Here is a 24,428-nt window from a genome sequence, read left to right on the forward strand (position 1 = left end):
GGACAGGCAACATGGTTTTATGATCTGTGGATATATGTGCTGTTTTGTCCAAAAGGATATTATTTTAATAACAGAAAACTGATAGTAATAGAGGAGCATTGCCATACAGGTTTAATAGTCATAGCTCAAAAACTATCGTACTAGGTAGGTAAGCGGCATCTTCCAGAGGGTGAGGGGGTATCTTCTAGATGGTAAGGGGCCATGGCATCTTCTAGATGGTAAGGGGATTCTTCTAGATGGTAATGGGTATCCCCTAGATGGTGAGAGAGGCACCTTTAATGTCTGAGTGCTCTCTCTAGCAGTACACAAGTTCAAGTACAGTCTGCCACTAAAACAGGAAGAAACCAGTTACGATGCGATGATGCCAGAGCGGGCACACTACCCTCCATCACTTCGTTTACTCAGCCCCATGGGCACTTTTCACTCACGCACCTCCCTTTTAGCGAGCATGTTGGTCCTATAATCTAAATAATTTTGCATTTGTCTACCCAGAATACAAATATTTACCCTTTAAAGGAGAAAAAAAGATATCCTAATCATTGTTACTATCTGCAATGGGACGGAGCTCCTACAGCTGAGTCACTTCTAAAGCTCACACGGCTCCCTTGACTTCCTAAATGTAAACAGATGACTCTATCATAATTCCTATCAATAATTATCTTGCCTGAAGTCTTCAGGGAATTTCCCTCCCTAAGCCTTGTCTTACTCTAGCATTCAATCAAACCAAAAGCTACAAAATCATTAATTACATAAAAGCTGGCATTGAGTAATGTCCATTAATCAAACATGAGCAGGCTCATATGTGCATAATTAATAACTGTTTTCTCGCACATCAAAGACGACCGCCTTTCCACAAAATTTTAATCACTTTCCAACATATTCCCATCAACTTAATTATATTTGAACACAAATACCGAAAAATTTTTAAACTAAGGCATTTTTAAAGCTTCCCAAGTTACAACTTATTAAGATTTGGTAAACCCCCCCCCCAAAAAAAATTCCAAGGAAATGAGCCACTCATGTGACTAACATAAAATTCATCTCTGGAAAATCTTATGAGAAATGATGTAATTATTTAGCTTTTAAATGATTAAAAGAGAGACTTAAAGCAGCACTACACAGATTTTGCTAAACATCAAAGTTATCAAGGGTCTTAGAAGCACATTAATCAACTGCATACAGATGGATCTAGGGTTCTAAGTATGATGAAAGCAGCTGGCCACGCAGAGGGACCACAGGGACGAAACACATCGGCCCAGGAGCTGGAAAGGAAAACTGCACTTTATTTTGCTTGGTTTTCTTCACGTGCATGTGCGTGTGCGTGCGTGCGTGTGTGCGTGCGTGTGCGTGTGCATGCATGTCAGGGACACTCGTGTGCAGGCAGCTGTAGGTGTAGACACACGTGGATGTGAACATGGCTACAGAGGCCAGAGATCAAACAACTCAGATGTCGTTCCTCAGGACTCATCCACCTTGCTTATTGAGAGAAGGACTCTTGCTGGCCTGGGACTGACTGAAGAGAAGGTTGAGCTGGTCAGGGAATGTAAGGGACCTGACTGCGTCTGCCTCTGAGGCTGAGGTGGCAAGTACATGCCAACATACCAGACTTTTCTTATGTTTTATTTTTAATTATGTATGTGATTATATATCTGTGTGTGCATATGTGCTTGGAATGCGGGTACCTACAGAAGCCCGAGGTCTCAGACATCCCCTGAAGCTGGAGTTACAGATGGTTACGAGCCACCTGATGTAGACGCTGAGAACCACAGTTAAGTCCTTTGCAACAGACAGTACCTGTCCTTAAAATGCTGAGCCATCTGTGTGGTCCCACCACACCAGGCTTTCCACATGGGTGTTGGGGATCAAAGTCCGGTTCTCGAGTTTGCACAGCAAGCCCTTCACCCATGAAACTATCTCAGTTTTCTTAATGCCACAACATGGAAACTCTTCTACAGTAAAAGCAAAGAAATGGGCAGAATGGCTCTGCTTCTCTCTTCTTGGTCACCCTTGCCTCTATGTAACTCACTCAGAAAATGAAGGTCGAGAATACTGTATACAAACTAAATAAATTGCGCTCAGGGTAAGAAGCAAAAAGGACCGCACCCCAGCACCTATCTCTGACACGGTTTGTAGGAAGGCCTTTCCTCTTCAGGAGCTTGAAACAGGGGTGACAGGCAGGTCTCCCTACAGACTAAGGCTGGCTCTTTGATGGTGGGCTACATAAATTTAACCACAAAAGGGCAGGACTGTACCCAAATGGCTTTCAGTTTTCTTTGTCATTTCTACTTAGATTCCATCACCTTTTGAGGTGATACAGTTTATCATAATTGATAACATTCTTTTAACAGACTCTACCCCATCTCCTTGGAGTCGTACTTTGGGATGGGGCAACTTACATGTACATGTATGTGTATGTACAAATGTATATGTGCACACACAGACGCAGACATCTTAAAGGTTAAAGAATAAGTCCACGTGGTTAGGAACATAACTGTGTAACAATGGTGAGGAGCTCAGAGTATCCTGGGTCATCACAGTTGAAGCCTTCAGCAAACAGGCAGGAACAGCTCCCATCCTGACTTCACACATGGCCACTGGCAGCCATCAGGAGTCCGTCTATTCTTCCTTGTGCCTGTAGGAAAACCTTTTTGCCCACAGGTTTCAGCTAGAGCTCATCAGTCACTCGAGGTGCAATGTCTCTAAACCCACTATGACAACACGGGTGAAGCCAAGACATCTTCCGGTCTCCAGTGGCAAGGACAGCTTTTAATCCAGATGATTTACTTAACTCAATGGAATTCAAAGTTTCATATCCTTTGAAATTATTTTTTAATCACATTTTACTTCTTTGTGTGTCCGCACACATGTGGAGATCAGAAGACAACTTGAAGGAATCTAATCTCTTTTTCCATTATGTGGATTCCAGGGACTGAACTAGGATCTGCAGACTTAGTGGCAAGCACCTTTACCTGTTGAGCCATTTCATGGCCTTTCTACTTATTTACTTTATCTGTTTATTACTTGTTTTAATTTTTTGAGACAGGGTTTCATGTAGCCCAGGCTGGTCTCCAGTTCTTGATGCAGCAAGGACGAGCCCGATCCTCCTGACTCTACCTTCCATGTGCTAGGATTGTAGGTGTGTACTAATATGTCTTTTACAAACAAAGTGTGGTTTTCATTTTTCAGAAGATTTCTTTTTCCATTCCTGTCCCCTCTGTGACAAAATGGGTCACAATAAATGAGGGTACTGGGTCAGGCTCAGCATTATTCCTCAACACGGAGCCAATGTTAAAAGCCATGGAAAAGGGGCACTATTGCTCAGACTGGATGTGTCTAAGCCACCATCAGTTTTCAGTCAGTGCTGTCAGTAGAACTGAAACTGATAAACATAAATTAAAAATGATTATATTCTACATGAATTGTCTGTTTTCACTGCTGACTATGAATTGTAACTTGTCCTAAAAAGCAGATAAATAGACCAAGAGTTGGTCAACAAAACAACTCCTATGTTTACATTATATACAAAAAAAAAAAAAAAAACCATCAGCCAGTGGCACGTGTCTTTAATCCCAGCACTCAGGAGGCAGAGGCAAATGGATCCCTGAGTTCAAGGCTACCTGATCTACACAGTGAGTACCAGGCCAGCTGGGGCTGCAGAATAATACCCTATCTTAAGAAAGTAAGTTGGTGTTGCAGATCATGGGGAAACTATAGAAAGACCTGGGAGGGGAATTCCTCATCCTCTGCCATCATTCCAGAGATGGGAAATATGGACAGCAAAGATTTCAAATTCAGGTCATACAGCAAAGACAGGACTTGACCCTGTAACTAAGTTTTACATTGCCTCTATAAACTAACACAGATATCATAGTCCTGTTTGTTAAAAAGAAATATACTTAATATTACTATGTATATACATAAGTATGCAAGTATGTATCTACGTATGTATGTGCATATGTATGTACGTATTGGCAATATCAGAAAGTGAGCCAAAGCCTTGTGTGTGCTAAGAAACTATCACGGAACTACAGCTCTAGCCCACTCTACTTTTTATTCTGAGACTCTGTCTCCCTGCCTTGCCCAGGCTATTCTTGAACTTGTGACCCTGCTGCCTCGGTTTTCTAACAAGCTGGGACTACCAGCCCCTGGCCACCAGCCCGGGCACTCCGATCATTTCTTCTGAAAGTTGGCAGCAGTCATACAGACATACAAATATTAACCCCTAAGGATCACACAACAGCACTCCCCAAACCACTAACTCTGGAGCCAGTGTGTACTTGTCGGGGAGACTGTTGTTGCTGTTTGTTTGCTTGGCCTGGAACTCACTATGTAGACTGGGTGGCCTCAAATCATAGAGCTCTATCTGCCTCTGTCTCCCAAGTGCTTCCATTCAGACTACATGACCAGATCCAGCTCAGATCCAACTTTTACTTTCATTTCTGACTCTAGAATAATGACAGTTAGGTTTCTTGACTTTTCCTGAGATGGATCCAACAAAGCCTTGCATCAGAACTGATACAGACCGGATGATTTGCTGAACCCGGACACACAGCTCAGACAACACAGTGCGGCTCGGTGGGGGCGGTGAGACACTTACTGCTCGGAGTCATAGTAGTCCATCCGCTTCTTCTTCTTGTTGTAAGCTGCAACTCGGAAGGGAACTATTTCCAGGGTGATGAGGCCGGGGGCCATCGTCAGCACTTTGGCTCCGTGGGTTGGCTCATAGAGGTCCTTCCCTGTCTCCGGATGAGGCATGCCAGCAGGGTCTCGCCCAACAATATAAAAATTGGCTCCTGCCACCATCCGCGCTCTGCAATGCCACTGGACCTAGAAAGATGTCTACGTATTAGATAAGCAGCCTCTGACGACTGGTTGGGGAGAAAGAGCAAATGGATAAAAAGTGCATGTGCACTTGAGTTTAACCCTTTCCCACAGAGCTGCGCCTCCTTCTACGGCTCCCTTCATTGCCACATAACAGGAGGAAGTCCCAACAACTTAATGCAGCTTCCTGGGAAGCTAGAATCAAAATCAGGCCCACAAGCCAAGATCATAAAAGGGAACCAATATACAGGTGTACATATTTATGGATTATCTGCTTATGAGGTATGTGGATGTGCACATATCCATGTGTAAGATTTTCACATACACATAAGCAGTCATTCACAGAGCTCAAACTCCAATCTGCAAGGCTAGAAGTCAGATGGGGGCTGACCCTGAACATAAGTAAGGCTATGGGGTCCTTCTGAAGGGATCAATAGGGCAGGGTCACGTCCCAACAGATACCATGCTGACCATTCAGATATGGTCTAAAGCGTAACCTAATTAAGGAAATGCAGGGGAATCCATGGAGCAGGTGTTTCAACTGCTCCAGCCAGCATGCCTCTGCTCACTTACACAGAATCTGTGTCTAACACAGAAGCATTTAACACTGGGGAATAACTTTCCTGGCGGAGAAAAGTTGCCACCCCAACAACGCATTATGCCCCTCCCCTCTCCAAGAAGAAAAAAGAACTAAATGGAAATCCTCATTACATCTTCATATGCTCAGGATAAGGCTGCTGGCTATGCATTCTCAAACCCGTCTTGTTTGTGACACTTTCACATAACAGCTCTTAGGAAACACTAACAATTCTTCAGAAACTAGATTGACTGTTTAATGACAAGCCAAACATTTTCAATTTCCCAACTAATTATTCATATAGATAATAAAACTGAACATTCACAACACCAGTTCAAGCATTAGAAAGTCAATTCTTCCCGGCACAGTTCCAACTCTATTCCTAGGATGGAATTTCGGAATCGAGCCATTAAGTCTTTATAGACTGGAAAACGAGGAACATCCTGTTGATAACCACACAGCCTTAACAGCTGCTCATTGTTCCGAAATGCATCTGTGCTAAGGAAACAAATCTGGCCCCGATGCCTTCTAAATAACCAGAGAACGACAAAAGAAGAATCATTGTTTGTGTTTTAGTAAGACAATTTGGCAAATATGTGTTATTGGCAGACTTGGTCCTGATGTCCCTGGAAAAACTACAAAAATGAGGTGGGTTTTGTTGGTTATTATTTTTTTAAAAAATCTTCATTTAAAGGCTAAAAAAAAAAAGCCAAACACAGAAGTTAGGTACTACAGAGAAAGAAACAGATAGAGCCAGGCATGGTATACACTCTGATGATCACAGTCATTGGGAAACAGAGGAAGGCAGGCTACAAAACCTGGGCCACATAGTGAGTTATAGAGTAGCCTGGGCTACATAGCAAGACCCCATATCTCAAAAAGTAAGAGGCAGGGGGAGAAGAGAACAGAAGAATGGATATTTTTTCATAAGTCACTTAAATCATGCCAGATGATAAACACTGAAGTACTTAACTACTTAAAATATTAAAATAATTGCTAGGAACTTTAGTTTATTCATCAAAGGATGGGAAGTTAAAAACTGTTCTTCTGCTCTAGCTTTCTCGGACACACGGCAGCTGAGTAACAGAGTTCGCTTCAGAAGCCTCACCGGTGCAGTGGGAATTAAGTCCGTGTCTCATGGGGCTATGGGTTGCATAACACACAAAGCATCAATCCAGTCGGGGCATCACACACAAGCTCCCAAAGACCGCTACTTCTACTGTCCCTGTGTTATCAGCATTATACAGTCAGACACCAAGGACATCCCAAGTCAGGCCAAGGACGTGTGTTCTGACAGGAAGTTTACCAATGACAAGTCATATTTCCAAGTTCTAGGATTTTTATACAAGTCTACAGAGCACCATTATGAGACACAGACAGTGCCTCTATGTGGAGTCAGGACAGTGAGAACTTGAGGCAAAGCAATGGCACGCTTTCAGCCAGTCAGCAGCACAAACTTCCATACAGTATCAGCCAGACAGTGAGATACAAACCCAGTAACAAAAACACAGGCAGGGCCAGGTGTGGTGGCATATACCTTTAATCCCAGCACTGTGGTGAAAATGCCAACTGTGAGTTCAAGACCAGCCTGGATGACATAACACTGGGAGTCCCAAGCTAAGTCAAAGCTACACAGAGAGACCTTGTCTAAAAACAAAACAAAACCCACAGGAAGACTTACTAATAAGAAGAGAACGATATTACTAGAATAGAAAGAATAAAGATTTACAGAAAGTACAAAACACCACTCTAGCCAGGCGGTGGTGGCGCACGCCTTTAATCCCAGCACTCGGGAGGCAGAGGCAGGCGGATCTCTGTGAGTTCAAGACCAGCCTGGTCTACAGACCTAGTTCCAGGACAGGATCCAAAGCCACAGAGAAACCCTGTCTCGAAAAACAAAACAAAACAAAAAAAACACCACTCTAGATTGTGATGAGCAGGTATGTAAGCTGATCAGCAGGAGAGTCCATCTCTATAGACGTCTACCAGAGCCATGTCAACTCACTATTGCAGAACTCTACGAATGTGCTTCAAGTCCGACTTCAAAACACACACACTTGCACAGTTTGCAGCTATTGTAACGTTAACAGATACCAGAGACTGGAACTGTAGGGCATGGCTCTAGGACCAGATGCTCAGATACAAACTCCATCTCCATGACTTACTGCCTGAGCTCAGCAACTGTTTAACATCCACCATGGGTTTCATCTGTAAACTGAATTATAACAGTGCCTGCCCTCATAGCATTGTTAGAAGGACTAAATTAACATATGTAAATCACTTGGAATATTATCTGGAAAATACAGCGAGCGCTCAATCAAAATGAGCTGCTAGGGGCTAGAGAAATGGTTCAGTGGTTAAGAGCACTGGCTGCTCTACCACAGGACCCAGGTTCTACTCCCAGAACCTACACAGTGACTTAGAAGCACTGGGAACTCTAGTCCCAGGGGATCGGACACCCTCTTCTGGTCTCTGTGAACAACAACCACGCATGTGGTACACACACACAGATGCAGGCAAAGCACCCATACACATAAAAAAAATTGAGTTATGATATTTCATTTCTTAATCACCACCTAGAGCTATGCTAATATATAACCAATCTCTACTCCCTGTTCAGTGAAACTGATCCAATAAGAAGATCCTGAAGATTGGTTAAGAAATGGCAGTATTATATAACGTGTGGCCAAAGAGTCGGAATCAAAAGGCCCAAATGGTAACCACACAAGACAACCCAGAACTGGTGGGCACACAATGCTGTGCAGTGTGAACTGGCACATCTTCATTAGAAAGGACTGGAAACCTCGCCGGACACCACATAGATGCACACCCAAACACAGCCATTCTACTCAGCAATCCCCAGCAGGCACATTCACATAAGGAGGTACTGAAGCCTGCAGCAGCACATGTTCACAGCCCAGATGGCCCTTGGCAGGGATGAAGGGATGCTGAAGTCACACAGGGCAACAGAGACTGAGAGTGAGCAGTCTACCACTGCCTGAGTGCAGCAGGCTTTCTCCGACCACCAGCCCCAAATCATGACACAGACACTTATTATGAATTATGAAGGCTCAGCCTTAGCTTAGTCTGTTTCTAGCTTTTTTTATAACTTATATTAACCCATGTCTATTAATCTACGTGCTGCCCCGAGGCTCATTTACCTCATCTTTGTACTGTCCGTGTGCCTTCCTGCTTCCTCCGTGGCTGGCTGGTGGACCCTGGCGAGCTGGCCCTGCCCATCACTCCTCTGCCTAGCTATTGGCCGTTCAGCTTTTTATTAGACCAATCAGTTGCCTAAGGCAGGCACGGTGCTATAGCCACACATATTTACATAGTTAAACAAATGCAGGATAAACAAAAGCAACACAATTAAACAATTATTCTGCAAAAGAAACAAATGCAACACATCTTTACATAGTTGAACAAATATCCCATACCACCGAAGTAAGAGTAAGTAAAGTGGGAGAAGCCAGGCTTAAGAGACCACAATGTCAGACTCTAGCTGCCGGGTGTCACACCTCGCTGGCTGAATGCTGTGGCAGTCTAGGTTACTTCAGGAAGATGAGACAAGCATCTGCTTCTGGGAGTACAGCCAGCAGGCACCCACAGCCGTTGACTCTTTTCAAACACAGCCCCTGCTGTAGAGAGCTGCGGGTCCAAAGAAGGCACCTTTCTTAGCAGACAATGTCTAGTCAATACACCTATGATGCCTGTTTCTAGGTAACTCAGGGCATCTCTGAAGGATCTCCCAGAACTCCCAGGGCACACCGGTTCAGACTCCAGCTCCATCATTTACTACTATGTGGTTCTGAGCAAGCTATGTAACCTCTCTACATGGGTTATCCTCACCTAAAGAATGAAAAACAGCACATCCTCTCTTGTGGCTCAAGGGTTGAGTTAGTTAATATCTATAATGCCTAAGACCGAAGTGCAGCTCAGCTTTTCTCTGGGCCCTGTCTAGTTCCCTTCCTTCTCTTCTCTTCCATGGGATAGCAAGGGCTCTCATGAATCTCCAAACCCTAGCCTTGTTCTTCGTCCACTGTCCCGTACTCACAACCTTCCACAAGAGGGAACTGGATCATTGCTGCAAGTGAGGACAGTGACTGGTGTGGTAAAGACAGGTGTGGAGCAGAAGGAACAGGAACAAGAGCTTCTGGAAGCTGAGTGTATAGTTACGCTTATTCTGGAAAACTTAGCTTCACTGAATACCTAGGAAATGTGTCCCTTTTTCCTATGTATAGTTCAATATGAAGTTAAAATAAGACAAATTTGAAAATTAATTTGAACATAAGAATACTTAATCCTACCATGCATCCTATAAACAAGCACTCGTGCACGTAAACACAGCTCAGAGGAGTCTAACGGATTACAAAGGAGCTGGGGGAAACAGTGCAGCCTCACGCCACAGCCCTCAGCACACGTCTGCGTCATTACTATGGTCACTAGACTTGCTCTTGTAGGTGGTGACGAGAGTCAATCAGAGGTCAGGGGAGGTCCTGCCAGAGCCAGTCCAGGGCCAGAAGCATGAAGGCTGCTCTTCCCTTCTTCCACCTTCTCCCTGAGAGAAGGCTGCTAAGTCCAGCTGACCTGCCATAAAGTAGGTCAAAAGGCTCTCTAAACATGCGGGAAAGAAATGTACCTCTCTCTAAAGAGAAGGGGGCAGAGAAGAACATAAACAACATAAACAATAGGCCTTTCTAAGCCCCAGATTCATCACTAGCCAATCATATTCTTTCTTTCACTCACCCATCATCAAATTCAGGCATACGATACACTACCTTCCTCGGATCTTTATTCTAAAGGCTCTTGTGGCATGGAAGACTTGAATTCAATAAATGTGCATGCTCTCCTTACACTAACCTCTTTGTAAGGGATGTCTTAGCCATGAACCCAAGGTGGAAGAAAGGGTGAATACACCACCAGCTGCTCAACTGTGCCTGCTAAAGTGAGACGCCTGCCCTCGGGTATCTTCACTATTCTTCCTGTGTCTGTCTGTCTGTCTGCGCTGTATGTGCATCCAATGGGAAGGTGAAGCCCATGAGTATATGGCAGCCAGAGCATGCTGAATGGCCTGCTCTATTGCCCTCTGCCCTGCTCCTCCATGACAAGGTCTCTTCCTGAATCTAGAGCCAGGCACCTGGCAGCCTACAGCAATCCTCCTGTCTCCACCCTCCACTAGGCCTAGGTCATCAGTATGTGTATAGCCGTCCCACACCCATTTTTTAATAGGTACTGGGATCCAAACTCGCATCTTCAAGACATCTCTCCAGCCCTGGCTTTCACTGTTGAATCTTCCTTCAGAAGCACAACTGACAAAACTTCAAACATAAAATCTTCCCAATCTTACGCTGGGCGGAGGGCAGGAGGCTTGCAAACCCAGTTCTCTGGGAGGAATGGCAGGGATACCTGGAGTTCAGGGCCAGCCTGGGATACCTGAGTCTCTGCCCCCCAAACCCCTTTCTAACTCAAGAAAGAATTTTCTGTTTATTATGACAGGCTATCTCATCACAAATCCTCCTGTTTTCATTTTTTTTTAAAAAAAAAAAAACATTTCTTGTTACCTTACTGAATAAAATTCCACAGCAACCCCACTTTCAAAAGACAGGGCATAAGAATCACAAAGAGAACAAGACAGGTCCGAAATAAGGAGGCTCATTTTCCAAGCTGGAATTTAATAAGGTCACTGTTTACAAACCTATTCCTGCCTGTCACAGTACGGTTTCTACTGCTGTGATAAGCACCAGGCATCTTGGGAAAATAAGGGTTTGTAGCTTACATAACCTATAGCCCATCATCCAGGGAAGTCAGGGCAAGAACTCTAGGCAGGAACCCGGAGGCAGGAGCTGATGCAGAGGTCATGGAGGGTGTCAGCTTACTGAAGCTTGCTCATCCTGCTTTCTTATAACACATAGCAACACCATCACATGGTGAGCTAGACCCTCCCACATCCATCATAAATCAAGAAAATGATCCATAGGTTTGCTACAGGCCAATCTTGTAGCAGCATTTTCGTAGGCAAGTATGACTCTTCCCAAATGACGACAGCTTATTTCAAGTTGACAAAAGACTAGCCAGCACACTGCCCGAACATCATTTGGGTCATTCTCACACTGACAACATTCTCGAGAAACTCAGGTCAAAGGACTTGCTTAAAGTGATGAGGTTAGTGTTATCTGGTCCAGAAACAAAGTATTCTAAGGAGAACTCTGAGTGCTTGTGAAAGCACTCCAAAAAAAACAAGACAAGGGTTGTGGGATCTCAGTTTCTCCAAACCAGGGGAATGCTCTTGGAATATGTTTTCGTGCTCCTCCCAGGTGTAGCGGATAACAGTGAATTTACTTCCGACTGCTCATTACTGCTTGCTGTTATTTTTCAATTAAATGTTTGACTATCCTTTCATGCCGCTATGGAAAAACATGTTTTTGCCATGTGTGGCTCGTCCTTGTGACTGTATGCAGCTTGAACTCATGAGAACTTTACTCAGGTGGCCTTTCTTAACCCTCAGCGTATAAACTGTCTGGGGCAGTCCGCCTCATGTATCGGCTCCATTCTCCCAAGCCCTACAGCCTCCAGAGCGGTGGTGAGCACCAACTAGAGGAACTGCTGAACAAAATGTGAAATGCAGGAACTAGATCGAGGTCAGGGAAGAATACGGTGAACACCAAGGCCATCGCTGGCCGATCCTAACCAACACCTTACACCCACAGAAAGGCGAGCAGCAAGGCTGTTATCTCCTACAGTGTGGCAGTGTACTAGTGAACAGGGTCCAAACGAAGAGGCAATCACGTTTTCATCTTTTAGCCTGTGGTTCTGTTTGTCTGCTTTTCTTGCATAAAGAGGTAACAGAGAATTCAGCCCCATTAACGAAGCTCCAATAAAGATTCATAAGCTCCATCCTAAATAGTCAAATACTTGTATTCGCTTTTAAAATGTTGGAAAGAATTTGTTTCACTAAATTACTTGGATCTTTTTAAAAATGAGTTTGACTCTCAGATAAATCTAAGTGTATTCATCTAAGAGAAGGATGAAATGGTGCGGAAATAAAGTGCATTCCGTTTTTATCTTGAAAACACAAGAAGCTGGCTAGGAATTTCCCACTCACCACTTCTGAGGTCACTCAGCTGATTTATTAACTCATTCAGCAAATATATTTTGAAAGCCTACTCTACTCTGCCCTGAAACTGAAACCTAATTTCCATCATCTTTACGCACGAATATAAAAAGATCTAACATTCCATTTGACCACAGGCAGAATTCCAAAACCCTGCCCTCCTATCAGGAAGCAATTTTACTTCCTTATTCAATCATGTTCCAGTCCTTCACAAAAGAACCGGGAAGATTATCTCCGCGAAGGTCAGAAGTTAAGAACCAATACGGACGGCTCTTCCAGAAGACTCAAAGACCTAAGTCTGGTTTCCAGAAAACATGTTGGGTGGCTGACTACTGCCTGTAACACCACCTCCCAGGGGATCCAATGCCACTGGCCTCCTCCACAGATGCCTGTACTCATGTGCACGCACACAACCTCACAGACACACGCAGATACAAAGCTAAAATATAATCTTTTGGGGAAATGACTAAGTCTTGCTGTACACTTTCCTAAAATAATGAATGCATTTCACACTCAGATGGACACATGTACAAGAATGCCATTGGGACCAGGGACAAAACCATCATTTGGTTCTGCAAAGTTATCCTAAAGGTACATGTACTGGAACTCCCGGGAGGTGGTGAGACCTTTAAGAGACAGGACTGAAGGGAGGGAGGTCATAGGGTCCCATCCTTGACAGAAAGTGGGACTCTGGCCCCTTCCTCTTTCTTTCACTGTCAGACCACAATGCAAACACTCTGTTCTGCCATTCACTCCCACCCTGATGTGCCTTCTTTATTACAAGCCCAAAAGCAACAAGGCCAACCAGTTATATACTGAAGCGCTCAAATCATGAGCCAAATAAACCTTGTCTCTTCATAAGCTGATTAGTTACCTCAGGTGTTTGCTACAGTGAAAACAGCTGGCTGACACACTGGAGCCTCTTCGGCTCTTGAAAGATTTAGAAAAAGCAAATGTCACACTGCTCTGCCCCCTGCTCCAGGACTCCATTGAAAGAACAAAATCAGCGTTGTTCTAGCCATGTCTGGACCTTGGCTGGTGGATACAAAACAGCTGTGTACCGCTCCACTGTTCTTGCTGCCGTGTCTTCCTCGCAGCTGGGATTAAGAACCATAAAGACCCAAAGAAACCTCTCCCAACCTTCCCGATGACTGGAAGCCCACAGGGGGCAGCGTTAGAGGACGTTCCCAACAGCAGAGGAGCACTCTACTCAATGTCTGGAACACACCTCGTCATCAAAGAAAGGTCAGTGTGTCAACTGGTGATGCTATGATGTTCCCAAGAGTGACTCTGGCGCTGCCCTACCTCGGTTGGCCCAGCATACATCATAGGAGATGGAAAGATGGCCACCACCGTTGTCTCAGGATTCAAGATGCCCTCCTCCAGCACTGCAGCATGCTGCTTCATACGCCACATCAAAGGGACATCGTCATCCTTCGTCCAGCCACCAAGGGGATGGAGGAGCAGGACGGGGCGCCGGTAGCCCCTCTCTAGAAGCTGCTTGTGGGTGTCCTGCATTAACAAAGCATGCCCGTTGTGCACTGGGTTGCGCAACTGAAATGCAAAGACAGCATCTGAAAAGAGAATTTCCAGGGTTAGGAGTTTCCAGCATCACCCTGTGTGGGACAAACCATTCTTTCCTGACGAGGGCTACAAGTAACAAACATGCAAGCTCAGAATCCCAAATGGGTAAAGCCACAGACTGCTGACTGCTTATTCCAGGACAGTCAACATCTGTATCATCCGTGCTACTCCGTGTACTGCAGTGCTACGCCTGTAGTGTGGCAACTGCACTGTGGGACAGTTAGCCAGTCTCAGAAAGAGACACGGGTCATCCTTGAAACATGAATGCCCCCTTTATTGTGTTCAGGGACAGCTTATATAGTGCTCTGGCCACGGCCCAGCTCTCGGGATCTTTCGGCTGCAAGCCCACCAGAAATCATTCCCCTGCCATCAGGGTCTCAGGCTGCTCAGAGCAGAGAAAAATAGGTTGTTTACAGGAAATTAGTGTCTGGTGGTCTGCAGTCCCCAACAGACATCTACAGCTACTATCGGTATTACCAGCCCTCATTCACCTGAGGATGTGTGACACGGGAGCCACAGACATAAAGCAGTTACTCCTGTGTGCAGGGGGAATGAGAGCAACTGCCGGGCTCTCTTTCTGGTCCTCACAGTCAGCTGTTTACAACAAATACAAGTTCGTGGTCAGTGTGCCAATGGCACTCCTCACTCAAATCCTCCAAAGACCCTAAGACTTGAGTTGGTAATGAACCCCAGGTCATTCCCAGGGCTTTATTAACAAGAGACAGGAAGGATGTGAAAAGAGCTATGGCTGCATTTTTCATTTGCTACACAAATTCATGCAGATTACTCTGAGAACAAAGCCATTGTGTTGTCATCTGAGGTCTGGGCTTAGGACTGCAATGCAGCAATGGTATCTCTGATGAGGACCTGGGCTAGTACTCAGATGGTGATAGCTACAAGCTTAAGTGAACTGTGTAGCCATCGTGTGCTACAATCCTGGATTCATTCCTCCGTGCTTGTCCCAGGAGACCTGTCAGAAACCAGTTCCAAGACAAGTCTGTCCATTCTCCATATCTATTCAATATAGTTCTTGAGGTCCTCACTAGAGCAATAAGACACCAAAGGGAGATCAAGGGGATACAAATTGGAAAAGAAGTCAAACTCTCATTATTTGCTGATGATATGATAGTTTACATAAGCGACCCCAAAAATTATACCAAGGAACTTCTACAACTCATAAACACTTTATGTAATGTAGCAGAACACAACATTAACTCAAAAAAGTCAGTAGCCCTCTTGTACAATAGCCACAAATAGCATAAAATGTCTCAGAGTAACTCTAACCAAACAAGTGGAAGACTTGTATGACAAGAACTTTAAATCTTTGAGGAAAGAAATTGAAGAAGACACCAGAAAGTAGAAAGGTCTCCCATGCTCTTGGGTAGGTAGAAATAACATAGTAAAAATGGCAATCTTACCTAAAGCAATCTACAGATTCAAGGCAATGCCCAGCAAAATCCTAGCAAAATTCTTCACAGACCTCGAAAGAACAGTACTCAACTTCATATGGAAAAGCCAAAAAAAAAAAAAAAAAAACAGGATAGCCAAAACAATTCTGTACGGTAAAAGAACTTCTGCAGGCATCACAATCCCTGACTTCAAACTCTACCTCAGAGCTACAGTACTGAAAACAGTCTGGTACTGGCATAAGAACAGACAGGAGGAACAATGGAACCAAATAGAAGAGCCAGATATTAATCAATACCTTCAAACACCAGATTTTTGACAAAGAAGCAAAAAATGTCAAATGGAAAAAAGAAAGCATATTTAACAAGTGGTCCTGGCATAACTGGATATCAACATGTAGAAGAATGAAATAGAACCATATCTATCACCATGCATAAAACTCAAGTCCAAATGGATCAAAGATCTCAACATAAAGCCAACCACACTGAACCTCATAGAATAGAAAGTGGGAAGTACACTTGAGTGCATTGGGAGACCACTTCTTAAATATAACCCCAGTAGCACAGACACTGGGAGAAACAATTAATAAATGAGTCCTCCTGAAATGGAAAAGCTTCTATAAAGCAAAGGACATAATCAATAAGACAAAAACGGCAGCCTACAGAATGGGAAAAGATCTTCAGTAACTCCACATCAGACAGAGGTCTGTTCTCCAATACACAAAGAACTCAAGAAATTTGTCAATAAAAGAATAAATAATTCAATTTAAAAAAATGGAGTACAGACCTAAACAGAGAACTCTCAACAGGGGAATCTAAAATGGCTGAAAGAGCCGAGCGGTGGTGGCGCACGCCTTTAATCCCAGCACTTGGGAGGCAAAAGAGGGCGGCTGTCTGTGAGTTCGAGGCCAGCCTGGTCTACAAGAGCTAGTTCCAGGTCAGGCTCCAAAGCCACAGAGAAACCCTGTCTTGAAAAACCAAAATAAACAAATAAATAAATAAAATGGCTGAAAGACACTTAAGGAAATGTTCAACATCCTTAGTCATCAGAGAAATGCAAATCCAAACAACTCTGAGATTCCATCTTATACCTGTAAGAATGGCCAAGAACAAAAACACTGATGACAACTTATGCGGGAGAGGTTGTAGGGGAAAGGGGAACACTGCTGCATTGCTGGTGGGAGTACAAGCTGGTACAGCCCCTTTGAATATCAATAGGGTGATTTCTCAGAAAATTAGGAAACAACCTTCCTCAAGACCACTTTGGGGTATATATCCAAAGGATGCTTAATCGTGCCACAAGGGCATGTGCTCACCTATGTTCGTAGCAGCATTGTTTGTCATAGCCAGAACCTGGAAACAACCAAAATGCCCTTTGACTGAAGAATGGATAAGGAAAATGTGGTACATTTACACAATGGAGTACTACATAGCAGAAAAAAATAATGACATCTTGAAATTTGCAGGCAAATGTATGGAGCTAGAAATCATCATACTGAGTGAGGTAACCCAGACCCAGAAAGACAATTATCATATGTACTCACTTATAAGTGGTTTTTAAACACAAAGCAACAAAAACCAGCCCACAAATCACAATCCCAAAGAACCTAGACAACAATGAGGACCCTAAGAGACATACATGGATCTAATTTACATGGGAAGTAGAAAAGACAAGATCTCCTGAGTAAACTGGGAGCGTGGGGACCATGGGAGAAGGTTGAATGGAAGAGGAAAGGCAGGGAAGAGAGCAGAGAAAAATGTAGAGCTTAATAAAATAAAATAAAGAAAAAAGAAACCACGGTTCCTTGGGTTATAAAGTAATTTCATAGAACAGAAGAACTGCCCTGGCACAGGAGCGGTTTTCACAGTTCTCTGAGCACCTGTAATACCACCCACCACCTGCCCTGTCTCCCATCACCTGCCACATCACCCCACCACCTGCCACATCACCCACCACCTGCCATCACCCCAGCACCTGCCACATCACCCCAGCACCTGCCATCACCCCAGCACCTGCCATCACCCCACCACCTGCCATCACCCCACCACCTGCCACGTCACCCACCACCTGCCATCACCCCAGCACCTGCCACATCACCCCAGCACCTGCCACGTCACCCACCACCTGCCATCACCCCAGCACCTGCCACATCACCCCAGCACCTGCCATCACCCCAGCACCTGCCATCACCCCACCACCTGCCATCACCCCACCACCTGCCACGTCACCCACCACCTGCCATCACCCCACCACCTGCCACGTCACCCACCACCTGCCATCACCCCACCACCTGCCATCACCCCACCACCTGCCATCACCCCAGCACCTGCCATCACCCCAGCACCTGCCACATCGCCTGCCATGATAACTTGACTCCGAAACTCTAATTTGCTTACTTTTATTCATTTTTACTTTTACTAAAAATAAAAATTATTCCCCTTCATTATTTTTAAGTATGTGTATGTCTGTGCAGGGGATATGCACATGAATGCAGATGCCCTCAGAAACCAGAGATGCTGGATTTCCTAAGAGCTGAAATTAATTAAGGCAGTTGTGAACTGATCTCTGAACACCCAACCTGGGTGCTGGGAACCAAACGCAAGTCACTTTGAAGAGCAGTATAGCTCTCTTTGGAGCCTCCCATCCCGCCTTTCACAGTGGACATCATCTTCAATCTATTTTCAATTCTGACCCCTCTATCGCCACGACAGAAGTGCAGAAAGCTGTTACAAAGGACTAGGATGTGGGTGTTTGGTTTTGTCATATCCCTTAATACTCAATGTTTGAAATACTATCGCTATCTTTTCCTGTTTCTAATGACGATACTAGAAGTTGGGACACTAAACATCTGATAGTCTTAAGCTGGTATTTCTCAGGGAGAAACAGTGGTGTCAGGGCTGTGCTTTGGAAGCCTTCACTGTTAAAGTGATATGCACATAAGTATTTCGATGAAATGGCATGAGAACTGAGCTCTGATTCAGAATGTGATGAGGGCATTCGAAGAGGTGAAGTAGTGGCAGAGATGAGAGGAGAACGACCCGACAGGCAGTGCTAAAGCTGAGTCAGAAGCACAGGGACTCAGTGCACTGTGATCTCTGCATATGATTTAAAGTCCTGTAACAACATGCTTTAAAAGAGAAGACACGTGTGGGGATCTGAAGCAGAGCTGCTTTTAGATCCAGTTCCACAACCCTCACTTCTGCAAAGTTTACCAGGAGACTCCTGATCGTATATGAAAGCAAATTTGACCACTAAGAAGCCTTGAAGGCATTCAGGGCTTTGCAAGCCATGGGGCTCTGTTGTAACCGCTCGACCCAAATGCCACAGTGCAAATGTGTCTGGGGACAGCACCTGGACCCTTAGCCTGGCTATCTCTGGCTATCTACCAGTACATGTGACTGCCAGACTTAGCGTGCCAGCTAGCTCGCAGAGTAAGTCAGGACAGGAAGAAGTAAAGTAAAATTCCAGCTAGGAGGAAACGTGTGGCGGCATTCCTGCTCTCCAGAGGGGATGTGAACATAAAATCATCTATCCTGTCAAAGATGGAGGGCACATAGCTGGATAAACCCCAGTACAGGACAATCACATAATATTCTGAAAGCTTCTTGGAAAGGATGCTGGTACCAAGCAAGGGCTAGGAATGGAACGTGAAGCAGCCTGTGACATTCAGTAGAGAACTGGTCCAGTGAGACTGTACAAGTTTGACACAGGAAGGAAGGGGGTACAGACACTAGAGATAAAACTGCTGGACGCGTTTCCACATAAAACAGAACTCTGCCAACGGTTCCAGTTTATCTCCTTTCTTAATCAATGTGTCCCCTAGGGCCAGTTCACCTGATAGACCATATACACCCTGCACACCATGATGAGGTTACAAGTGCCAAGGGTACTAGGCTGGACTTGCAAATTGGTTATTTCAGCAAAACTTGGCCCCAAGCTCAGATCACCTCTCCACCTGCCTCTTAGTGCCCCAACATCACCCAAGTGTCAACTCCTGCTGTCTTGCGCCCATCTCCCGTCCTGCCACCTAGCTTTGGAGAACCGGTACCTAATTCAGCGTCTAGAACGCTCCAGCTCGCCTTCTCCTGCGCATGTGCTCAGACACCAGCATCTGTCCACAGAAGTCCGCACTGACTGTTCTCCCTCTGCAGTCTGACCACGCAGCGGACAGGGACAGGGAGGGTGTGAACAGAAGAAAGCTCCAGTTCAGACAAGCCCTGAACAGTGGGGTAACGGTGGGGCTCCCGTGCCTCGGGAGTCTGCGGTTTATTCGGAGAAGGAAAGAGCAAGGGTGTGGTTAAAGACACCCAGTTCTTTCGAGTCCTGCAGGGAAGGATTAGAACTGCTTGGAAAGACGGGCGCTGACAGTGTGGAGCGGACGTGATGAAGGAGCAGAACATGGCCTCTTTCTTCACTTCCATGTGGAACTGCTGGGTGCATTCACCCAGCCAACTGGTTTCTTCCTGCTCTGCCACCCAGTGAGCATGAGCATTTTACCAAATGCCAATGGTGCCCTGCTTTCTGTCTCTGTGTGAACATCTACCACAGCCTTTGCAGCCCAAATGTCACACAGGGCCCTGGGCTTCTAAACTCACCAGCCTCTTACCTAAGCCCTCTTTAAAATAAAAGGCAGGAGCCACTGCAGAAAACTTGAGGGAAGAGTGTCCGTACATAGACTATTTCAGTATTGCTGTCTTTGGGGTTCATGCTTGGTTATGCCTAGTCTCCTAATTAATTTTTACACAACCATAATCAAACATGACATGTCAGACTCCGCTGGGCCTAACCCCGTTTCTCACTGCACCTGGAGCAGCAGGGCTCACTGCCGGGCTGTGTGCTGCCCTACTGCCATGCTCACTCAGGAACTGCCCACACCCCAACTTCAGAGGTACTCCATTACTATGTGGTATCTCAGCCATATCTCTACAGCCTGATTCCCAGCTCATCACTATAGACATCGCTAAATCATCTCAGTACTCAGTTTACATTCTGTCTTCACTGTGGGCATCACTGTCTCAACCCCAGCTCCACCCAGTCCATTCCTCCCCTTCTTCCCAACCTCCTACATAAAGCTGTCTGTGTAAAGGACGGCACAGTGTGGCAAGCTCTCCTTCCCTGCGCTCCGGACGCCCCCACCAGGCCAAGAGGCAACATGGTAAGAAGCAAGGGAAACTGGAGCCCTTTCCTTTCACAAGTGAAGGGGGAAGAGGAGAGCAGAGAAGGCCCTTTTCGAGCTGTGTTTCACTACTAAGAAAGTAAAGGACAGTGTCAGCATTTCCTGATGGTGAAAACAGCAGCAGCTCCTGGGTGTGTATAGCACAGGTCACGTGATAACCCATCGATTGGCACGGGCAGTGGGAACTGGCAGGACCTAATGCAAAGAACTAGAAGGACCAAGCTCTGCTCCAGCTGAGTGACCAAAGACAATGGCAGTCAGTGAGGGAGGGAGGGGAAGAGGAGGGAGGAGAAGGGAGGGGAGAAGGGGAGAGACTGACTGGGTGAAGGAATGAATGACTGAGTGAATGAACGAGGCAATGAGCAGGAAAGTCTTCCCAAATGCCAGCATTCTTCCTCAGAGTTCTCGGGCCCATGCTTCACTCCCAGCCCCATGCGGGACCCACAGATACAACTTCTGCTTTTTCTTCTCTTCTCAGTAAGTGTCCACACACCACCGGAAAAAGGCTACTAACTGCCACTTTAACCACCCCAAACTCAAAGAAATGGGCATTGCTTGTTTTCCCTAAACCAACATAGCAGCCCAACGAGACAGCGTGGACAAGAATCCACAGCTGACAGATCATGCAGGGAGTCGGGGCTCTTCAAGAGGGTCTTTGTGAAGGGACAGAAGGATCGTCCCTCTGCCATCAGGACTGTCATCAGGAGGGATCAGTAAAGCAGTGACAGGGAGCCTGGGTAAGCACACATATATTGGTTAGAACTAGGGAGGGATCGATAAAACAGTAATGGGGCGCCCGGGTTAATGCACATATATATGGGCCACCAATTTTCACAAGCTGGTACTCTCACACCCTGAAGCATAGCGACAAGAAGCTGCCAGTCTCAAGCTGTTGGGTAGGCAGCTCTTTTGCTGACTGGTCTCTGTGTGCTTACTCTCCACACCTGTCTCTGCTGTCTGAACAGGATATACAGGGTTCTCCAGGACTTACTGGGGGAGAGGTACCAAGCTCCTGGGTCAAGGACAGAAGGCTCCAGCTGGCAACCAGAGGATTAGGAAGAAACATCTGGAGGAGCCTTGCCAACCCATAATGCCTCCATACCACACCTACATTAGCCCTCACCGGGCCTCTGCACAAGGCTATCTCACAGCCAAGCCCACCATGCCCACAGCAACTCCTCACAGAACTATGACCTGTGCGCCTCCTCACAGAGCCCCCCCCCCCCCACAGCATCTCACTGTATCGCCCTACAGCACTATCTCACAGCACTGTCTCCTACGCAAATCCCTGCTGGGCACACGGCTCATACCTGGAATCTCAGTGCACAGGAGGCTGGGGCAGAAGAATACCATCCCAAAGCCAGCCTAGCTACAGAGTGAGAGCACCTCAGGAAACGGGAGGGAGGAAGGGAGGAAGGGAGGAAGGGAGGAAGGGAGGAAGGAAGGAAGGAAGAAAAGAAGGAAGAAAAGAAGGAAGAAAAGAAGGAAGGCAGGAAGGCAAGGCATTGCTTCCTGCCCCTACTTGATGTTGCCAGTTCAATCTCCCAGCACTTGTGGGTTCCCATAGCTACACCCATCTCTTTCCATGTTCATTTCATTAACTTTAGACTCTATCCAAGGGTGCTTCTGCTTGCAGGCAAAATCTGCCAGAAAGGGATTTTCTTCATCTGGTTTCTTCATATCTAGCTCATTGCTGTTAGCATAAGCAAACACACTAACTTCACTCCCTCACCAACCTCCTCTATTGCCCTCAACTTTGCCTGAGATGTCCTTCTAACATTTCTATGCATCTTTAAAGCAGCCTGTAATTCAACAGCTCAACAAAAGCCCTCGTGGACAGACCCAAACTGTGCAGCACCACGCTGGCCTGAAGGAAGAATATGAACTTAACAGACTCATAGGCTGCCCAGTGAAATCCCTCCTTCTCTGTAGGCTGCCCAGTCAGTCAATCATCTGGATTCCAAGAACCCACTATTAGTAAACAGCTCACCTCCTGATTAGCAATTCAGGCAACAGGGAAATCGCAATCCTCCCAGCTACAGAAGGGACTCCAACACTGACCTGTCCCATCCATGTTCACAGGACAACACTCTACACAGGTCACAGACACACTTAAGATGAAGTGGAGAGGAACAAACAGAGGCATGGCCACACAGCAGATGAAAATGGGGACTACTCCTGCTTTCTCTCTCTTGAACACATCGGCAGGCAGGCCGGTTGTCACTGGCTTCCTAATGAGTAAACAAGAGCTGCCGAGTAAACTCCCTCGGTCTGTTGCTTATTTGCCTTGGTCTAAAATGGAAAAGGAAACAAAATAACACCACAAATCTTCCTCGTTTGATGTAAGGCTAATAACTGGCTCTCGGCTACTTTAAACAAAGTCGCAATCATTCATTATGCAACAAGTTCCCTAAATGACTTAAAATGTTTGGCTCAGGAAGAGCACAAAACAGATGGAGTAGTAAAGTCTCTAATTATGAACAATAATCCCATGATAAGATGTCTCAACAGAGCCAAATAATTGACTAACATCGATTCAAGATATGAATTCAGATTTTGGCAAAAACAAATTAAGAGGTCTCAAAAAGTTCTAAATGTGTTTCTGTTCACCACCAGAATCAGGAGGGAGGGATGGAGGAAGGGAGGAAATGAAATGCCCTACCTATTATTACTGATTATGAATAAAAGGCCGGACTAGAAATGTCTTAAATAATTTAAATATGTAGTATCTCTTTAATATGAAGTCTGGAGATAAATGACAAAGTCAACACAGAACACATATTTGGGATTCTCATGAACACAGAATGGCTGTAAGAACTCCAAAGACTCCGTCCTCACTGACAGCACCCGGATGGGAAAATGGCAGGCAAATGGTTTCTTTCTTTTTCTTTCTTGGTGATAATACAGTTTCTTGTCAAAAAGGACTTTTTTTTTTCTGGAAGCTGTTTCTCTCCTTTAAAGGGCAATGGCGAGAAGCAGCCTTCATGGCTCCATGAATCTCATATTATCTCAGGGAATCGCAAGCCACTGCTGCCCAACCCCAATCATTACTCACATGTCAGATGAGTCCCGATGTGTCTGAAAGCAGGAAGTGAAGCTGCAGTCTGCCTGCCATTGTATGTAACACTCAGAAGTCACCGGATGTTAAACCAAGGTGATGGGAATTCTTGTCAACTGACTATATCTAGAATTAACTAAGATTCCACTCTCCACTGACTGAACAACTACTGGATTCCTGGACCTTCCACTGGTAGACAGTCATTGTCAAACTAGCTGGACCACAGCCCATAAACAATTCTAATAAATCCCCTTTAGATGATAGATAGATAGATAGATAGATAGACCACAGCCCATAAACAATTCTAATAAATCCCCTTTAGATGATAGATAGATAGATAGATAGATAGATAGATAGATAGATAGATAGATAGATAGATAGATAGATAGATAGACAGATTGATTCATTCTATAAGTTCCATTTCTCTAGAGAACACCAAGTATCTGCTCCAAATTCACAGAGAAGTTCAGAGACACAGGGAGGTCCTATCCTGCAACTGAAGGAGCCAAACAGGAAATGCGAATGAATAATGAATGAGGCAGGCTGAGCAGAATCATTGGGCAGAGTGTGGACATCAGAAGATTCCATGTCTACACTACCTTATGGTCATATGACTTCAAATTCCAACCAAGTGCAGCAGGCTCCGGAGTAACAGATACCCCTTCTCTAACCTTCACACCAATGCAGGCAGCCT

General features: G+C 45.4%; 1 protein-coding gene across 1 annotated transcript in view; it reads right to left on the reverse strand.

Moving 5' to 3' along the window:
* Positions 1–24,428, reverse strand: part of Papss1 (3'-phosphoadenosine 5'-phosphosulfate synthase 1) — a 68,047-nt gene that overhangs the window by 4,188 nt on the left and 39,431 nt on the right. The window contains exons 10-11 of the mRNA XM_075981316.1: positions 13,815–14,083; positions 4,598–4,827 (exon numbers count right to left, since the gene is read on the reverse strand). Of these exons, the coding sequence (XP_075837431.1) occupies positions 4,598–4,827; positions 13,815–14,083 (499 nt within the window). The remainder of the gene's footprint in view (positions 1–4,597; positions 4,828–13,814; positions 14,084–24,428) is intronic.

Source organism: Microtus pennsylvanicus, chromosome 7 (genome assembly GCF_037038515.1).
Source record: "Microtus pennsylvanicus isolate mMicPen1 chromosome 7, mMicPen1.hap1, whole genome shotgun sequence".
NCBI classification, from domain to species: domain Eukaryota; kingdom Metazoa; phylum Chordata; class Mammalia; order Rodentia; family Cricetidae; genus Microtus; species Microtus pennsylvanicus.